Source organism: Pygocentrus nattereri, chromosome 12 (genome assembly GCF_015220715.1).
Source record: "Pygocentrus nattereri isolate fPygNat1 chromosome 12, fPygNat1.pri, whole genome shotgun sequence".
NCBI lineage: Eukaryota > Metazoa > Chordata > Actinopteri > Characiformes > Serrasalmidae > Pygocentrus > Pygocentrus nattereri.
The window spans coordinates 29,559,897-29,579,753 of NC_051222.1; the positions used below are offsets into that span (position 1 = coordinate 29,559,897).

General features: G+C 39.9%; 1 protein-coding gene across 1 annotated transcript; it reads left to right on the forward strand.

Moving 5' to 3' along the window:
* Positions 1-1,012: 1,012 nt before the first annotated feature.
* On the forward strand, positions 1,013-11,695 carry cct4 (chaperonin containing TCP1, subunit 4 (delta)). The gene is made up of 13 exons (XM_017716520.2): positions 1,013-1,320; positions 2,278-2,330; positions 2,448-2,537; positions 2,943-3,051; positions 3,377-3,641; positions 3,855-3,987; positions 6,271-6,410; positions 7,934-8,030; positions 8,290-8,400; positions 9,420-9,550; positions 10,131-10,365; positions 11,122-11,235; positions 11,399-11,695. The coding sequence occupies exons 1-13, from the start codon at positions 1,206-1,208 to the stop codon at positions 11,411-11,413; spliced, it is 1,608 nt and encodes a 535-aa protein (XP_017572009.2). The 5' UTR covers positions 1,013-1,205; the 3' UTR covers positions 11,414-11,695.
* Positions 11,696-19,857: the final 8,162 nt, after the last annotated feature.

The window sequence follows — 19,857 nt, forward strand, 5'->3', positions numbered from 1 at the left end:
ATATCTGTCGCTATCGTGATCAATTGTGTCACAATACAACGCAGTGCACTGCAAACGGGTTGTGTATCATCAGAAAACTGACCAACTGCATGTTCCAGTATAAAGAGGCCAGAACAAGCCCAGTTTAACTGGATTCAGCGCAACACATCACAGATAATGACTACGGATCATCCCGTTCACAGATTTTGATCATATGTTTTATAATGGAGCACGACTGCTTCTTCTTTCTCAATTCCAACTGACCAGGTGTGTGAAAAAATAAATACATTTAGTCCCATTAAGCGCTATTTGTTTATTTGTTTGCTTGTTTACTTATTAGTTTGTTTATTTTCCATATTGTTCTTTTGTTCCAGGCAGAACAAAAGACCCCTCATTCACGACCCCTAAATTGTTAGGACTGGGGGGCTCCAGGCAGAACGTCACTCACGACCCCTAAATTGTTAGGGCTGGGGGGCTCCAGGCAGAACGTCACTCACAACCCCTAAATTGTTAGGGCTGGGGGGCTCCAGGCAGAACGTCACTCACGACCCCTAAATTGTTAGGGCTGGGGGGGGCTCCAGGCAGAACGTCACTCACAACCCCTAAATTGTTAGGGCTGGGGGGCTACAGGCAGAACGTCACTCACAACCCCTAAATTGTTAGGGCTAGGGGGCTCCAGGCAGAGCGTCACTCACGACCCCTAAATTGTTAGGGCTGGGGGGCTCCAGGCAGAGCGTCACTCACGACCCAAGGCGGCATTGAAGGAACACCACGCTGAACAGTGAAACAGCGGTTAACAGGCGAAAAATACAACAAAGCAAAACAGAATGAATTCATCGACCAACACAAACGGTCAGACTCGTATACAACGCTGGGCTTCCATAAACTCAGGCCTGGGCCTCTGAATGTTGAGAAGCGGCCCTGCTCACAGTTGCGCCCTAGCAAGCGTGCGAGTGCGCAGGGCGCCGATTGGAGCGCGCCCCAGATTTGTAGCCCATTTTAGACCGGCATGTATTTGGCCGCGCCCGTACGTCATCCTCGCGCGCTCCCGAGAGCTGTCTGGTCCTTTCTCTCGCGCTCTCGTCCCTGCCGGCGTTTCTGGAAGATTCTGCGGATCCAACCGAATCTGCGCCCATCCGAGCCGGACCAGCGGCCCAGCGGCCCAACGCCTGACCCGAGAGATTCCCGAGACCCTCCACCATCGCCACTTACCCAGATTAGTCGAGATGCCCGAAGCCGCGGCGCCGAAGGGGAGCAGCGGGGGGAAGGCCACCGGAGGGGCGTATGTGGACCGAGACAAGCCCGCGCAGATCCGCTTCAGCAACATCAGCGCCGGGAAAGGTGCGTCCGGCGGCCGCGGGGTCCTCGGTCAGGGCTCTCCGGGGCTACATGTGGGGGGGCGTCCTCTCTCAGTGAAGACCCCCCACCCCTTTGTTTAGCCCCCGTTTCTCTGCGGTGTGTCAGGGCTGAGCGTTTCCATGGATGATGAATAGAAGGACCCCCCCACCCGAAAACGGGGCGCTGCCGTGTTTACTGGACCCCCGCACAGGCGCTAGACGTCACCGCAGCAGCCCAGCTCGCCTGCACGCTCGGGGGCTGCAAGGGTTCTCTAGCAAAGGCGTGGGTCCTGTTTAGAACCGTTAGGGTTGTATAGAACCGTCTCAGGGTCCTTCAGAGTGGTGGAGAATGTGCTGTGTGGTTCTGTAGAGCACCACAAAGGCTTCTGCTGTCATCACAAGCTTGTTTATGGTACTCTAGAACCATCATCTGAAAGGTTCTCTATAGAACCACGTGCAACGCATTGCCCATCAATCTGAAGATCCGTTTAGGCGTGAGATTCACAGAGGAACCTTTATTTTCCGTCTGAATGTGTGCAGCGTTACTTTTACAGATGGCTGCAGCTTTAAACTGCGCCTGAACGCAGTAAACTCTGGTTTAGACTCGGTTTAGTGTCTGATCTCATTCAGGCTTCAGCAAAACCCAGAGCCTCCTTTAGGGGGGCAGTGGTGGGCTGGAGGTTAGGGATCTGGCCCTGTGGCAGGAGCACTTGCATGTGTGGGTTTATCCACCTTAAATTCTGTGCCACATTCAATGTAGTGCTATGGTAATTGTAGTTCTACCTTAAATTCAGTGCCACCGTAAATAAAGTCCCACTTTAAATTCAGTGCCACCTTAATTTTAGTGCTACATTAGAGTTAAAGAGAGAATTATCGCTCGTTTTAGATGAGGCTGTGATGTTGCGTCAGTATCTATCCCATGTTTACTGACGTGTTCCCTCTGCCCCGTTTTGTTTGACAGCTGTCGCTGATGCCATCAGAACAAGTCTTGGGCCGAAAGGCATGGACAAAATGGTACGTCATTCTCCTCTTTCTCTCGCGCTCAGAGTCACTGCGAGTTCTGTCCCACAGTCTTGATACCCCTTCAGTTTCTGTTAATAACGCTGATGTCAACAATGCTTCACGCTGCAGATCCAGGATGGGAAAGGAGATGTCACCATCACTAACGATGGAGCCACCATTCTCAAGCAGATGCAGGTTCTGCACCCTGCAGCCAAAATGGTGAGACACAGAGGCTCTTTTCAGAGGTCGCTTGTACTTGTGGGGAACATGCACAGACTTGACTTAAGAAGTTTTCCGCTGCTGTCAGGAGAAAACCTCGTATCTCCATTTTTGTCGCTTTTCAGATTTTGACATAATTTGAAAATGCCTGTTACTCTTTACGTTGTGTGTAAATTTCATGATGAATGGACCCAAAGAAACGGCCCAGAATGACTTGGAAAAAATTCTGGTTCCACTGACTTGCATTAAAAGTAAAGCAGGTTTTATCCTTCTCCTTACGATTTTGGAGATACGAGGTTTTCTTCAGACAGGGCTGCGTTTTGCTTTCGTCTTTGCTGTTGCACTTCGGTGGGATGCAGGCGGAGGTGGTTGTAGAAATACTGATCTGTATGTATGATGTTTCAGCTGGTAGAGCTGTCAAAGGCTCAGGACATTGAGGCTGGTGATGGCACTACGTCCGTGGTGGTTATTGCTGGAGCTCTTTTGGATGCCTGTGCTAAGCTGCTCCAGAAAGGTGCGTTCTTCAGATTCATCCTTCGCTACAACGGTGCCTGAGTGTTAACACCATGTTGCTCTTTTTATATTTGTCTGGTTAAAGAGCCAGATGACCCAAACTGAAGTATGGTCTTCATATGTGTCACATGGATTAAGCTGCTCAATTTGACATTAAAATTAGTAACCTTGGTATCTAAAGATGGATAGATGACCCTGTGTCACCATGGGCTTCTGTAGTTGCCCACTATGTATGAAGCTTTACTTTCAGTAGGTTTTGGTCCCTCTGTTGATCTCCAGCTGAGTTTCCGGATGTTCTTCCATCACACTGCCTCTTGTTTCTGTAGGCATCCACCCGACCACCATCTCGGAGTCGTTCCAGAAGGCGGTGGATAAAGGTGTGGAGATCCTTCAGTCAATCAGCCAGCCTGTGGAGCTGAGTGACCGTGAGACTCTGCTGAACAGCGCCACCACATCCCTGTGTTCAAAAGTGGTATCGCAGTACTCCAGCCTGCTAGCTCCCATGAGCGTGGACGCTGTGATGAGGGTCATCGACCCGGCCACTGCCACCAGCGTCGACCTCCGTGACATCAACATTGTCAAGAAGCTTGGGTGAGTTCTTAGCAATCGTAGTAGCTGAAATGTTTCACTTTCATATTGCAGCTTTCTGTGATATCAGTATTGTAAACTCCAGTACTGTCAAAACACTTAACAAACAATATATTGTACAGCTCTAGTCTTGTCTGGCTCTGGCCTTGGACCTGCCTGAGGTTGTATAAGTTATTGGAGTTTTATGGTCTGACCACATTGTGTTTGGGTTTACAGTGGAACCATAGATGACTGTGAGCTGGTGGATGGCCTGGTTCTGACCCAGAGAGTGGTGAACACTGGAGTGTCCCGTGTAGAGAAGGCCAAGATCGGCCTCATCCAGTTCTGCCTGTCCCCTCCAAAGACTGATGTATGTTCACATCCTACTTCAAAAGTCTCGACTATTATTGCTAGATTTTGGTCATTTTTATTTAATTAAATTAAGACCTAAGGCTGAGGTTATATCACAAGCATCATTGCTTCATTCAGATCTGATCTTTCCTCCTGATTCACATTCGCCTTGGTAAGTGACTTGTATCAGTCATGAATATGAACGAAGTTGTGCCCTGAACTGATCCATGTCTGACACGAACGGGGCAGTCGTGGGCTGGAGGTTAGGGATCCAGCCTCGTGACCGGAAGGTCGCCGGTTCGATCCCCAGAGCCGACAGCACATGACTGAGGTGTCCTTGAGCAAGACACCTAACCCCCAATTGCTCCCCAAGCGCTGTGGATTGGGCTGCCCACTGCCCCCTAGTGTGTGTGTGCTCACTAGTGTGTATGTGGTGTTTCACTTCGCGGATGGGTTAAACGCGGAGGTGAAATTTCCCCGTTGTGGGACTAATAAGGGTCACTTAATCTAATCTAATCTTAAATCTGAACCACATGCATCATAATCAGCTAACTATCAATGAAGATCATTTGCTCTGAAAGGCTCTCAGATGTTAATTATTACAGATAGACTAAGGCAAAAAATGTCACATGCTGCTTTGTGCAAGGTTTACTGGCACTGACTTGAAGCCAAGGTGCTGCTGCCATGTTAATAAGTGAATATGCTCAGTGTGGGGGGCACATTTCATTCAAATCTGACGAGTCTCATTAATATTGCACAAATCAGATATGATCCAATGTACGGCCACATGAAAGTAGTTCAGATCTAATTTGATAAAACAGACTTGTCCATCCACACATGAGGTTTGTGTCTCAGGACTTGTTTCACTTCAGTGTAGTAATAATGGGAAAATACTGTAAGGCCAGATTTGTTGTCGTGGAGTAAACTGTCCAGCCAGTGGTGGGTCACCATTTAAAGTCTAGGCTTAGGCTTAATATAGTACTGGCAAACCTGTCTGTATTATTTATGTAGTGTATTTATGCATTACTACCTTTTAAACGTTTGAATAGAATTTCTGCCTAGGTACACTATATTGCCAAAAGTATTCACTCACCCATCCAAATCATTGAATTCAGGTGTTCCAATCACTTCCATGGTCGCAAGTGTATAAAGCCAAGCACCTAGGCCTGCAGGCTGCTTCTACAGACATTAGACATCAACTGTCAGTGGTATTATAACAAAGTAGAAGCAATTGGGGACGACAGCCACTCGTAAAATGTCAGCGGATGCTGAGGGGCATGGTGCACAGAGGGCGCCAACTTTCTGCAGTCAGTTGCTACAGATCTCCAAACTTCATGTGGCCTTCAGATCAGCTCAAGAACAGCGTAGAGAGCTTCATGGAATGGGTTTCCATGGCCGAGCAGCTGCATCCAAGCCTTACATCACCAAGTGCAATGCAAAGCGCCGCTACTGGACTCTAGAGCAGTGGAGACGTGTTCTCTGGAGTGACCAATCATGCTTCTCCGTCTGGCAATCCGATGGATGATTCTGGGTTTGGCGGTTGCCAGGAGAACCGTACTTGTCTGACTGCATTTGGCCAAGTGTAAAGTTTGGTGGAGGGGGGATCATGGTATGGGGTTGTTTTTCAGGAGTTGGGCTCGGCCCCTTAGTTCCAGTGAAAGGAACTCTTAATGCTTCAGCACCAAGAGATTCTGGACAATTTCATGCTCCCAACTTTGCTCATGGATGAGCAAGTTTGGTGTGGAAGAACTTGAGTGGCCTGCACAGAGTCCTGACCTCAACCCGATAGAACACCTTTGGGATGAATTAGAGAGGAGACTGTGAGCCAGGCCTTCTCATCCAACATCAGTGTCTGACCTCACAAATGCACTTCTGGAAGAACGGCCAAAAATTCCCATAAACACACTCCTAACCCTTGTGGAAAGCCTTCCCAGAAGAGTTGAAGCTGTTATAGCTGTAAAAGGTGGGCCGACATCACATTAAACCCTGTGGATTAAGAATGGGATGTCACTCATATGTGTGTGAAGGCAGACGAGCAACTACTTTTGGCAATATAGTGTAGATTTAATGCACCTAAGCTGTTTTAGCTGAAAAGCCTTACACCAATTTTTATTTATTATATTTTGGATGATTTTTTGGACACACATTTGGGTTCACAGGTACAGTTACTTTTTGGACAAACTTGAAGTAACCAATGGACGTGATAAATAATTTTTAAAAATCAGTTTTCCTATTTTTTATGTTTTAAATAAGAGCCTACAGTCTTTCATTCTCTCACGCTCACTCTCTCGTGCCTGGCCAGATGGACAACCAGATTGTGGTGTCAGACTACGCACAGATGGACCGCGTGCTCCGGGAGGAGAGAGCTTACATCCTCAACCTGGTCAAACAGATTAAGAAGGCTGGCTGCAACGTCCTGCTTATCCAGAAATCCATCCTGAGGTATGAAATGAAAAGAGCAGTTTGACTTTAAAACGTCAGTCAGGTTAATCCAGACGATTGGTGTGGGTATTAGATTAGTAGTGTTTAGTTTAAGTGGGAAGATAAGCCGAAAGAGTTGCTATCGGATTTTATATATATATATATATATATATATATATATATATATATATTAGTTTTTAATTTCCCATTTCTTATTTTCACCCCTACCCCTTGTTTTCGAGTGCCTCCTTGCCCCCTAAAACTGAGTTACAAGGGGTAGTGCTTTAAATCTTCCCCAAAACATGATACCCTCACATAAAGAGCATTACTTCGTTATCAGGCTCCTCGCCCTGCTCTGTAGGTGACGCGGCCTGTCTTCAGTGACAGCAGAGGAGGGTAAAGTTCAGCTCCTCACTGCTGGGCTTTAGTTATATTTAGGGCATCATAGGCCTTCAGATAGGGACAGTTATTTATTATTGCCCACCACTGATTCTTTGGTGATATGACGCTGAAGTCCGAAATTGACCAGCTTGTTTGAATTTTCAGCTCAGTTGCCAGAATGTAACTGCTGCACAGTTCAAGGGAAATCTAGCTAGGTAGCTACCAAGACATCAGCAAACTACTAGCGATTATTTTTTATACTTGTTATGAAGAAAAGGATCATAATACATTGCAGTGACTTCAAGATAACAATCATATCTTAATTTTGTTTTAACAGAGAAAGTTCTCATGTTTGTGGGATTCGTTAGTCATTTGTTCAGCCAGGTTTTTTTTTTTTGTTGTTTTTTTCCACCCCCCCCCATCATTACTCACTGTTTGGAGTGAGTCTCTGAAAAACCTCCCTTTGGAGGCCATGTGGCCCCAACACTTCGCTCTACCCCGCTATCTCAACATAAATCGGCACAGCCTAACCCTAGACGTGAATGCGCAGGATGGAGGGGCAAGGGCTAAGTGGTCTGGGCGAGAGTTGAATTGGGACTTGGCCTAAGTGTTTCTTAGCGTTCCTGAGTTACTAAAAAGCTAAGCCACTTTAAAAATGTATTATTTTCATTACACTTCATACCTGAATGATGCTTCTGAGAGTCATACTCAGGATAAGCCACTGTAATTGAAATAAGGTGTGGTGCAGTGGCCTATATCTATGGTATAATGTAAACGGCCCATATTGTGGAAAACTGAATTTTACCCTTTTATAAAAATAAATTGGTTCGATGGACTGTATATAAACAGGAAACATACTATTTATTCACCGGTCTGTACTGTGTGTGTGTGTGTGTGTGTGTGTGTGTGTGTGTGTGTGTATATATATATATATATATATATATATATATATATATATATATATATATATTTTATAACACACACATGCCGAACCTGAGCTGTAACACACACACTTTTTGAATTTATTGTTTTTATGATGCCATGAAAACCTACACTTACATAAATCCACCTATTCAGCCTAAAGCTGTTTAGCCCAGCTTATTCAAGCTGAAGCTGTAAGATGGGTTTCAGCTGGACTGATGTTTGTGTTTGGGCTCTTCTAGAGATGCACTGAGCGATCTGGCTCTTCACTTCCTGAATAAGATGAAGATCATGGTGGTGAAGGACATCGAGAGGGAGGAGATTGAGTTCATCTGCAAGGTAAACAGGTTTTAAAGGGTTGTTCTGGCCATGCAGTCCAAATAAAAACAACTTTGTAATAATACCAAAACTGCATCTAAACCATTTGGTTATTAAAACGTCTAAATTCAGGAGGTGATAAATAATATTAATAAAGCATCATGTTGGAAGTTTTGTAATGTGGAGAATTGTGTAAGTACATTATCAAGCACTGTCTAACGTTTAAGGGAAGCTTTAATCAACATAAACAACAAATGTAAACTTCTTTGTTTCTGTTTAGACTATTGGCACCAAGCCCATCGCCCACATTGACCAGTTTACTCCGGAGATGCTGGGTTCAGCCGAGCTGGCCGAGGAGGTCAGCCTGGACGGCTCGGGCAAGCTGGTGAAGGTGAGAGCGCTGCCCTCAGAGGAACTCTGGGCTCATATTAGAGTAGAAATGGTGGAAACCACATCAGCAAGTTTGAGTGTGATGTTTCGGTGCTCCTCACTTAAGCTGAAAAGTGTCTCACATAGACTGCTGATACTCGCTGGCCAATCACACACAGCCGGTCAGTGTCAGTCTGAAGAAGCTCAAAGGAGTACTTAAAAAAAAAAAAAAAAAGAAAGAAAGAAAGAAAACTTTGATGTTATTGCTTTTGGGGGAAATGGCAGTAACAAGAAACACAAGATCATGCCAATAAGGTGATGCTTGCTGGTTCCTGCTTAAATAACGATGAAGGAAAGCTCCTTATGATAATACATATCATACGTTGTGTCAAGATCATGGTAACGTTTCATCTGTCTAAAAAAAAAAAAATAGGCATAATATCCGTTGTGTTTCTGTTACTTTATATTGTGGGACATTTCATCTCTAGATGGAAAATTTGTTTATATTTTTAAGATTATATTTATTTTGGTGTGTGTTCACATTATTTCATACCTTGTTCAGTTATTATATTTGTCAAATTTTTATACATTTGTATTTGCGAACACTTGCATTTGTGTACACTTGCAAAAGTTTGAGCGTCTAGTCAAATATTTTGTAAATTCAGGTGAAAAGAAATGAACCTGCACGCACTTCTGCACGTTTTAATGCACATTTACTACTTGTACAAAAAGTTTGGCACATGGCACTTTTTTCAAATATGTTAAACTCTGCAAATAATAAGAAATTGTGCACTAAAATTTGCAGGAAGATGCCATATTTCAGCATCTTCTCTGTTTGGAGTTTGGCTTATTTTTATTTAGCAAATCAACGAAACCAGTCATTCGTCTACACACGTTCACACGTTTGCACACAACCAATTCTTTTTGGTTTTGTTGATGACCTGTTCACCAATATAACACATGGATAAATCTGTTTATGATTCGAGTGATTCGATGCGCAGTTGAAACACTTCACGTTAATGTCCTGCTGTTTGTGTACAGATCACAGGTTGTGCCAGTCCGGGTAAAACAGTCAGCATTGTGGTGCGCGGCTCCAATAAGCTGGTGATCGAGGAGGCAGAGCGCTCCATCCACGATGCTCTCTGCGTCATCCGCTGTCTTGTCAAAAAAAGGTGAGTTATCACTCGCTTTCGGGAAATGGGGGTGGGGGTTGGGGGGACTGTGGCTCCATTGACTTACCTTATAAAATCTCTGTAAATATTTGTAGGTCCACTGATGCCTTTGGCTAGTAAATGCATGGGCTATATTTGTGTTGTATGTGGTTCCCTCCCAGAACCACCATTACAAGAAATGTCTCTTCAGTGCACAGTTTATCAAACCACTCTGAAAGACTTTGTTTACATCTCAGTTGAACTGTGCACTATGCTAGAACTTTGGAAAAGCTTGACAAATAGGTGGCGTTCCTCTTCAAGAGGGAATATTTCACCATTTATATTTCTAATAAAGAACAAAAGCAGTTGGAGACCAGTGCAAACTGGATCATTCTGACTGGGCCGCACTAGCTTTCATGTGTTGTTAATCATAGTAGGTTTGGTCAGACTGTTCCACTAGTTTTCACATCATTACTCCACCTGTTAAATTTTCAGAACCATTCTTATATTATCAACACATTGGAGGCCCATGTTATGACCCGTGTTGCGTCTCGGTGTTTAAATAAGAGTTTTTAAATAAGAGTTTTATTTCTCCCTGCAGGGCTCTGATTGCAGGCGGTGGGGCTCCTGAGATCGAGCTGGCTCTGCGGCTGGCAGAGTATGCCCGTACACTGGGTGGTATGGAAGCATACTGTGTGCGTGCCTATGCCGACGCTCTGGAGGTAATCCCCTCCACGCTGGCCGAGAACGCCGGCCTTAACCCCATCTCCACTGTGACTGAACTCCGCAACAGGCACGCCCAGGGCGAGAAGACAGCCGGCATCAATGTCCGCAAGGTGGGCAATAGCTAATTTTTTAGTTAATCTTCATTTTGAACAAATTTCATTGGTCCCTGAGGCTATTACAGTTGTAAAGATAGGTAAATATGCTGTGATGCATTGGTTTTAAAGGTGGTGGCTCAGCTGGATAAATTTTGGAAGCGCGGTATTAATGATCTTTTTTTTTTTATTTTAAGTATTTTTTGCTCAAAATGAAGTTCTGACTGTTTTTAAATGTGCAAATCCAAAATAAAAGCCTGTAGTTCTACTATACAAGTTCTTCCTCCAGTCAGATTTGCATCTTCAGTGAATTTCTAAAAACAGTTCTGAGAGATGCTTAAATAAGTTGTTTCATTTAATTTTAGATGTTAGTTGTTTGACATGTAATGCGGCTGTCGTTGGTCTGTAGTGCAGTGTTGTATAACCACCAGTTTAACAGATTTCATGATTTTAGATTTTCATGTTTTAATTTATCAGTGTTTTCACTACAATACCATGTAAATATTATGTAAATACATCATACAGTTATTGGGAATCTGTGGTGTCAACCAGTCTTTAGTTACTCAAGTTTAGTTACTGTTTTTATTCAGCACACCAGGGGCAGGTTTTTACCCGTTCAAAGTTGAAACCAAACCAATGCAGCCCAACTAGTTAGCAGGGTTGATAACTGCATCTTTTAACTTATGCACCTCATCAGACGAGTCATTTTTTTATTTGATTTGGGACCTTTTTGCTGATCTGTGGAAGGTCTAACTTATTCTCTTCATCTCTCAGGGTGGCATCTCTAACATTTTGGAGGAGCTGGTGGTTCAGCCTCTGCTGGTCTCCATCAGTGCGCTCACCCTCGCCACGGAAACGGTCCGCAGCATCCTCAAGATCGATGACGTTGTAAGTGCCTTGTCTGCATTCTGTCGCATGTTAAATGACTTTGGCTTGCCTTCAAAAGCAAGTGTGCAGTTCAGCCGCCCGTCTTCAGGTAGTTATCGTGTAGTTTTCCAGCTATTTTTGAATTGAGTTGTGAACTGACTTGGACTCTCCTCTTCCTCTGCAGGTCAATACACGATAAGATGTGTTTGCACTGAAGGGAACCGGAGCACTCCTGCTGTGAAGCGTGGTGCTGAAGGATGTGGGGACCTCACGAATGCCTCGCCAAGACCAACTGTTCAAGAGCTGTCTGTAGATGTTAAATTGCGTAATTTAATAAAGCCATTTTTTTTGTTGGACACATCAGTTCTTCTGTTTGTGTTGCTTTCTCATTATCTAGGTTTCACATCGTGGATTTGTATGTGAATTTTGACATTGAGGCTTGATAAACATCAAATATTCAATAAAATTCCCAGAATTTGCAGAAAGGTTTGCCCAGTCTTTAAATGGATACACTTTTGGTGGATAGTAATTAAGGAGTTGGAAAAATCTCGTTTTGCCAAATAAATAATGTAAATACAAGTAGAATAAAGTTGTTTGGCTTCATGGTGTTCCATAGTTGTCTGGCAGTAGGTGCTGCTGAACTGACCAAGAAAGTACAAGGAACTGTACATGAGCACCGTTTAGTTTCTCACTCTAGTAACTCCGTAACTTACATGTATTATAGTAGATATTGAAGAAGGTGCATAACTGACCGAGTAATAAGTCTTTATTTGACCCTTTTAGTTCCTGTTTATATTATATCATATTTCAGCTTGCAGCCTGTTTATGGATATTTCCAGAGCAGCCAAAGTGTTTTTATCCTTGTGTTTTTAACACAGTTGATCAACTTTTTCACTTTTTTTTTTTTTTTTTTTTTGTTCCAATATTTTGGTTTGCTTGAATTTAATTTGAGCCTGATTGAAACCAGACAGTCACCTTTTACATGCCACATTACTTCTTTGGCACCGTTTGCCTCTAGTGGGCCTGTTTCAGGCTAAGAAGGTTAATCTCTTAGCTAATTGCCTTTCAGCATGAGGCTGGCCAAACATAGTAAATTTATCAGGTTTGCAGGTGTCGAGGTTTTTGTTGACTGGAGTGCTGTAAAAGCATCCAAGCCTGGGCTGAGAAGGTAATGAACAAAATGTAATTTAGAAGTTCCTGATCAGGAATAACATCCTGACCACCTCCTTGTTTCTACACTCACTGTCCATTTTATCAGCTCCTCTTACTGTATAGCTGCACTTTGTAGTTCTACAGTTACAGACTGTAGTCCATCTGTTTCTCTGATACTTTGGTAGCCCCCTTTACCCTGTTCTTCAGTGGACAGGACCCCCATGGACCCTCACAGAGCAGGTAATATTTGAGTGGTGGATCATTCTCAGAACTGTACAGTAACACTGATGTGGTGGTGGTGTGTTAGTGTGTGTTGTGCTTGTACAACAGGACCAGACACAGCAGTGCTGATGGAGTATTTAAACTGTCCACTCACTGTTTACATCTATTACTGCACAGAACACTATTGTTTACTGTTTACATCTATTACTGCACAGAACACTATTGTTTACTGTTTACATCTATTACTGCACAGAACACTATTGTTTACTGTTTACATCTATTACTGCACAGAACACTATTGTTTACTGTTTATATCTATTACTGCACAGAACACTATTGTTTACTGTTTACATCTATTACTGCACAGAACACTTGTTTACTGTTTACATCTATTACTGCACAGAACACTATTGTTTACTGTTTACATCTATTACTGCACAGAACACTATTGTTTACTGTTTACATCTATTACTGCACAGAACACTATTGTTTACTGTTTACATCTATTACTGCACAGAACACTATTGTTTACTGTTTACATCCGTTACTGCACAGAACACTATTGTTTACTGTTTACATCTATTACTGCACAGAACACTATTGTTTACTGTTTATATCTATTACTGCACAGAACACTATTGTTTACTGTTTACATCTATTACTGCACAGAACACTATTGTTTACTGTTTACATCTATTACTGCACAGAACACTTGTTTACTGTTTATATCTATTACTGCACAGAACACTATTGTTTACTGTTTACATCTATTACTGCACAGAACACTATTGTTTACTGTTTATATCTATTACTGCACAGAACACTATTGTTTACTGTTTACATCTATTACTGCACAGAACACTATTGTTTACTGTTTACATCTATTACTGCACAGAACACTATTGTTTACTGTTTACATCTATTACTGCACAGAACACTTGTTTACTGTTTATATCTATTACTGCACAGAACACTATTGTTTACTGTTTACATCTATTACTGCACAGAACACTATTGTTTACTGTTTACATCTATTACTGCACAGAACACTATTGTTTACTGTTTATATCTATTACTGCACAGAACACTATTGTTTACTGTTTACATCTATTACTGCACAGAACACTTGTTTACTGTTTACATCTATTACTGCACAGAATAATATTGTTTACTGTTTACATCTATTACTGCACAGAACACTATTGTTTACTGTTTACATCTATTACTGCACAGAACACTATTGTTTACTGTTTATATCTATTACTGCACAGAACACTATTGTTTACTGTTTACATCTATTACTGCACAGAACACTATTGTTTACTGTTTACATCTATTACTGCACAGAACACTTGTTTACTGTTTATATCTATTACTGCACAGAACACTATTGTTTACTGTTTACATCTATTACTGCACAGAACACTATTGTTTACTGTTTACATCTATTACTGCACAGAACACTATTGTTTACTGTTTATATCTATTACTGCACAGAACACTATTGTTTACTGTTTACATCTATTACTGCACAGAACACTGTTTACTGTTTACATCTATTACTGCACAGAACACTATTGTTTACTGTTTATATCTATTACTGCACAGAACACTATTGTTTACTGTTTACATCTATTACTGCACAGAACACTATTGTTTACTGTTTACATCTATTACTGCACAGAACACTTGTTTACTGTTTATATCTATTACTGCACAGAACACTATTGTTTACTGTTTACATCTATTACTGCACAGAACACTATTGTTTACTGTTTATATCTATTACTGCACAGAACACTATTGTTTACTGTTTACATCTATTACTGCACAGAACACTATTGTTTACTGTTTACATCTATTACTGCACAGAACACTATTGTTTACTGTTTACATCTATTACTGCACAGAACACTTGTTTACTGTTTATATCTATTACTGCACAGAACACTTGTTTACTGTTTATATCTATTACTGCACAGAACACTATTGTTTACTGTTTACATCTATTACTGCACAGAACACTATTGTTTACTGTTTACATCTATTACTGCACAGAACACTTGTTTACTGTTTATATCTATTACTGCACAGAACACTATTGTTTACTGTTTACATCTATTACTGCACAGAACACTATTGTTTACTGTTTACATCTATTACTGCACAGAACACTATTGTTTACTGTTTACATCTATTACTGCACAGAACACTATTGTTTACTGTTTACATCTATTACTGCACAGAACACTTGTTTACTGTTTACATCTATTACTGCACAGAATAATATTGTTTACTGTTTACATCTATTACTGCACAGAACACTATTGTTTACTGTTTACATCTATTACTGCACAGAACACTATTGTTTACTGTTTACATCTATTACTGCACAGAACACTATTGTTTACTGTTTACATCTATTACTGCACAGAACACTATTGTTTACTGTTTACATCTATTACTGCACAGAACACTTGTTTACTGTTTATATCTATTACTGCACAGAACACTATTGTTTACTGTTTACATCTATTACTGCACAGAACACTATTGTTTACTGTTTACATCTATTACTGCACAGAACACTATTGTTTACTGTTTATATCTATTACTGCACAGAACACTATTGTTTACTGTTTACATCTATTACTGCACAGAACACTGTTTACTGTTTACATCTATTACTGCACAGAACACTATTGTTTACTGTTTACATCTGTTACTGCACAGAACACTATTGTTTACTGTTTACATCTATTACTGCACAGAACACTATTGTTTACTGTTTACATCTATTACTGCACAGAACAATATTGCTTACTGTTTACATCTATTACTGCACAGAACACTATTGTTTACTGTTTACATCTATTACTGCACAGAACAATATTGTTTACTGTTTACATCTATTACTGCACAGAACACTATTGTTTACTGTTTACATCTATTACTGCACAGAACACTATTGTTTACTGTTTACATCTATTACTGCACAGAACACTATTGTTTACTGTTTATATCTATTACTGCACAGAACACTATTGTTTACTGTTTACATCTATTACTGCACAGAACACTTGTTTACTGTTTACATCTATTACTGCACAGAACACTATTGTTTACTGTTTACATCTATTACTGCACAGAACACTATTGTTTACTGTTTACATCCGTTACTGCACAGAACACTATTGTTTACTGTTTACATCTATTACTGCACAGAACACTATTGTTTACTGTTTATATCTATTACTGCACAGAACACTATTGTTTACTGTTTACATCTATTACTGCACAGAACACTATTGTTTACTGTTTACATCTATTACTGCACAGAACACTTGTTTACTGTTTATATCTATTACTGCACAGAACACTATTGTTTACTGTTTACATCTATTACTGCACAGAACACTATTGTTTACTGTTTATATCTATTACTGCACAGAACACTATTGTTTACTGTTTACATCTATTACTGCACAGAACACTATTGTTTACTGTTTACATCTATTACTGCACAGAACACTATTGTTTACTGTTTACATCTATTACTGCACAGAACACTCGTTTACTGTTTACATCTATTACTGCACAGAACACTATTGTTTACTGTTTACATCTATTACTGCACAGAACAATATTGTTTACTGTTTACATCTATTACTGCACAGAACACTATTGTTTACTGTTTATATCTATTACTGCACAGAACACTATTGTTTACTGTTTACATCTATTACTGCACAGAACACTTGTTTACTGTTTACATCTATTACTGCACAGAATAATATTGTTTACTGTTTACATCTATTACTGCACAGAACACTATTGTTTACTGTTTACATCTATTACTGCACAGAACACTATTGTTTACTGTTTATATCTATTACTGCACAGAACACTATTGTTTACTGTTTACATCTATTACTGCACAGAACACTATTGTTTACTGTTTACATCTATTACTGCACAGAACACTTGTTTACTGTTTATATCTATTACTGCACAGAACACTATTGTTTACTGTTTACATCTATTACTGCACAGAACACTATTGTTTACTGTTTACATCTATTACTGCACAGAACACTATTGTTTACTGTTTATATCTATTACTGCACAGAACACTATTGTTTACTGTTTACATCTATTACTGCACAGAACACTGTTTACTGTTTACATCTATTACTGCACAGAACACTATTGTTTACTGTTTACATCTGTTACTGCACAGAACACTATTGTTTACTGTTTACATCTATTACTGCACAGAACACTATTGTTTACTGTTTACATCTATTACTGCACAGAACAATATTGCTTACTGTTTACATCTATTACTGCACAGAACACTATTGTTTACTGTTTACATCTATTACTGCACAGAACAATATTGTTTACTGTTTACATCTATTACTGCACAGAACACTATTGTTTACTGTTTACATCCGTTACTGCACAGAACACTATTGTTTACTGTTTACATCTATTACTGCACAGAACACTATTGTTTACTGTTTACATCTATTACTGCACAGAACAATATTGTTTCCTGTTTACATCTATTACTGCACAGAACACTATTGTTTACTGTTTACATCTATTACTGCACAGAACACTATTGTTTACTGTTTACATCTATTACTGCACAGAACACTGTTGTTTACTGTTTACATCTATTACTGCACAGAACACTGTTTACTGTTTACATCTATTACTGCACAGAACACTATTGTTTACTGTTTACATCTATTACTGCACAGAACACTATTGTTTACTGTTTACATCTGTTACTGCACAGAACACTATTGTTTACTGTTTACATCTATTACTGCACAGAACACTATTGTTTACTGTTTACATCTATTACTGCACAGAACACTATTGCTTACTGTTTACATCTATTACTGCACAGAACACTATTGTTTACTGTTTACATCTATTACTGCACAGAACAATATTGTTTACTGTTTACATCTGTTACATGCACAGAACACTATTGTTTCCTGTTTACATCTATTACTGCACAGAACACTATTGTTTACTGTTTACATCTATTACTGCACAGAACACTATTGTTTACTGTTTACATCTATTACTGCACAGAACAATATTGTTTACTGTTTACATCTGTTACATGCACAGAACACTATTGTTTACTGTTTACATCTATTACTGCACAGAACACTATTGTTTACTGTTTACATCTGTTACATGCACAGAACACTATTGTTTACTGTTTACATCTATTACTGCAGAGAACACTATTGTTTACTGTTTACATCTATTACTGCACAGAACACTATTGTTTACTGTTTATATCTATTACTGCACAGAACAATATTGTTTCCTGTTTACATCTATTACTGCACAGAACAATATTGTTTACTGTTTACATCTGTTACTGCACAGAACACTATTGTTTACTGTTTACATCTATTACTGCACAGAACACTATTGTTTACTGTTTACATCCGTTACTGCACAGAACACTATTGTTTACTGTTTACATCTGTTACTGCACAGAACACTATTGTTTACTGTTTACATCTATTACTGCACAGAACACTATTGTTTACTGTTTACATCTGTTACTGCACAGAACACTATTGTTTACTGTTTACATCCATTACTGCACAGAACACTATTGTTTACTGTTTACATCTATTACTGCACAGAACAGTATTGTTTACTGTTTACATCTATTACTGCACAGAACACTATTGTTTACTGTTTACATCTATTACTTGATGCACTTTATGAACAGCTGCTCTACATATTTGCACATTTGCACATACGCATGTGTAACTTTAATTTATTTCAACTTTCATACTGTACAGTTTGACTTTTACTTTTTACTACTGTTTTTAGAGTTATTCTTATATATTTTTTTTATTCTCTTAAGATTATGTTTGGTGAATGAAGGAACAGCAAAGTAAGAATTTCATTGTACAGTGTAACTAGCTGTTCTGCTGTGCATATGACAGTAAAACTCTTGAATCTAAGTGAATGTAAATGAATGTGTCTGTGGTCTATATGCTATATCACTGACCACTTTGAGTTTCGTATTCATTGTATGAAAGAGGGTTTGAGGGCACATTAGCATTTTATTTATTTCATTTTTTGTTCCGTTCACTACTACAATTTTTTTACATTCATTTTTTTCAATTTTTTTTTTACTGTTCACTACTACAAATTACTCAGTGCAGTAACAAAAAAACAATCAGTGGTTCTGTCATATGATCTTTGGCTGGAGTAGCAGTAATGATCTCAATACAAGCTCTGTATTGCATATAAAAATTCAACTTGTACTAGTAGAAATTATATTTTAGCATGTTTGCTTATATTTAGCATAATATTTTAAACAATTAAAAAACTAATTTATGGAAGTTCATACAATAATTAAGTAAATTATTTTTACTAGAGATTTTCGTTTAAAAAGCTGTTTAAGCTGTTACAAGCAAAACTTCAATTTTGACATGATCGTTTTGATTACTTAGTAGTGAGTGCTGAAGAGTTAAATGTGCAAATAGAACTATTGGATGTTAGTTATTTTTACATGAAAATAAATCAAAAATTGACACTTAAAATTTTCTTAAAAGCAATAAAAAGTATTTTTCAATCCAGTTTTCACTCGTAAGAAATCAGCGTGTGGACTTTTACCTGTGAAAACTGTATTTTCCAAGAGTGACGGTTATTGAGTGGGCGTGGTTTGTTCGGGCGGGGCGGGGCGTGAAGGCAGCGCCAGGGAGGGTCTTGTTGCTTAGATACTGGCGTCGCTCACTCCGGCTAAGTTAGCACTGAAGAGATAAAGCGGAGGAGAGAAAAAAGGAGTTTAGTGAGAGTGAGGGAGGGAGACAGGAGAGAAAAAGGGAGTGAAGTAAGAGACAGGAGAGAAAAGAGGAGTGTAATGAGACAGAGAGCAGAGAAAAAGGGAGAGGAGTAAGAGAGAGAGAGAAAGGGAGAGGAGTAAGAGAGAGAGAGAGAGAGCAGAGAAAAGGGGAGAGGAGTAAGAGAGAGAGAGAGAGCAGAGAAAAGGGGAGAGGAGTAAGAGAGAGAGCAGAGAAAAGGGGAGAGGAGTAAGAGAGAGCAGAGAAAAGGGGAGAGGAGTAAGAGAGAGAGTGAGAGCAGAGAAAAGGGGAGAGGAGTAAGAGAGAGAGTGAGAGCAGAGAAAAGGGGAGAGGAGTAAGAGAGAGAAAGAGAGAGCAGAGAAAAGGGGAGAGGAGTAAGAGAGAGAGTGAGAGCAGAGAAAAGGGGAGAGGA

Excerpts from the sequence above, each read along its gene's own strand:
- cct4 (XM_017716520.2), top strand. The coding sequence starts at position 1,206 with ATGCCCGAAGCCGCGGCGCCGAAGGGGAGCAGCGGGGGGAAGGCCACC. Across the intron at positions 1,321-2,277 it reads CAACATCAGCGCCGGGAAAG|CTGTCGCTGATGCCATCAGA; the intron begins GTGCGTCCGGCG and ends TTTGTTTGACAG. Across the intron at positions 3,642-3,854 it reads AACATTGTCAAGAAGCTTGG|TGGAACCATAGATGACTGTG; the intron begins GTGAGTTCTTAG and ends TTGGGTTTACAG.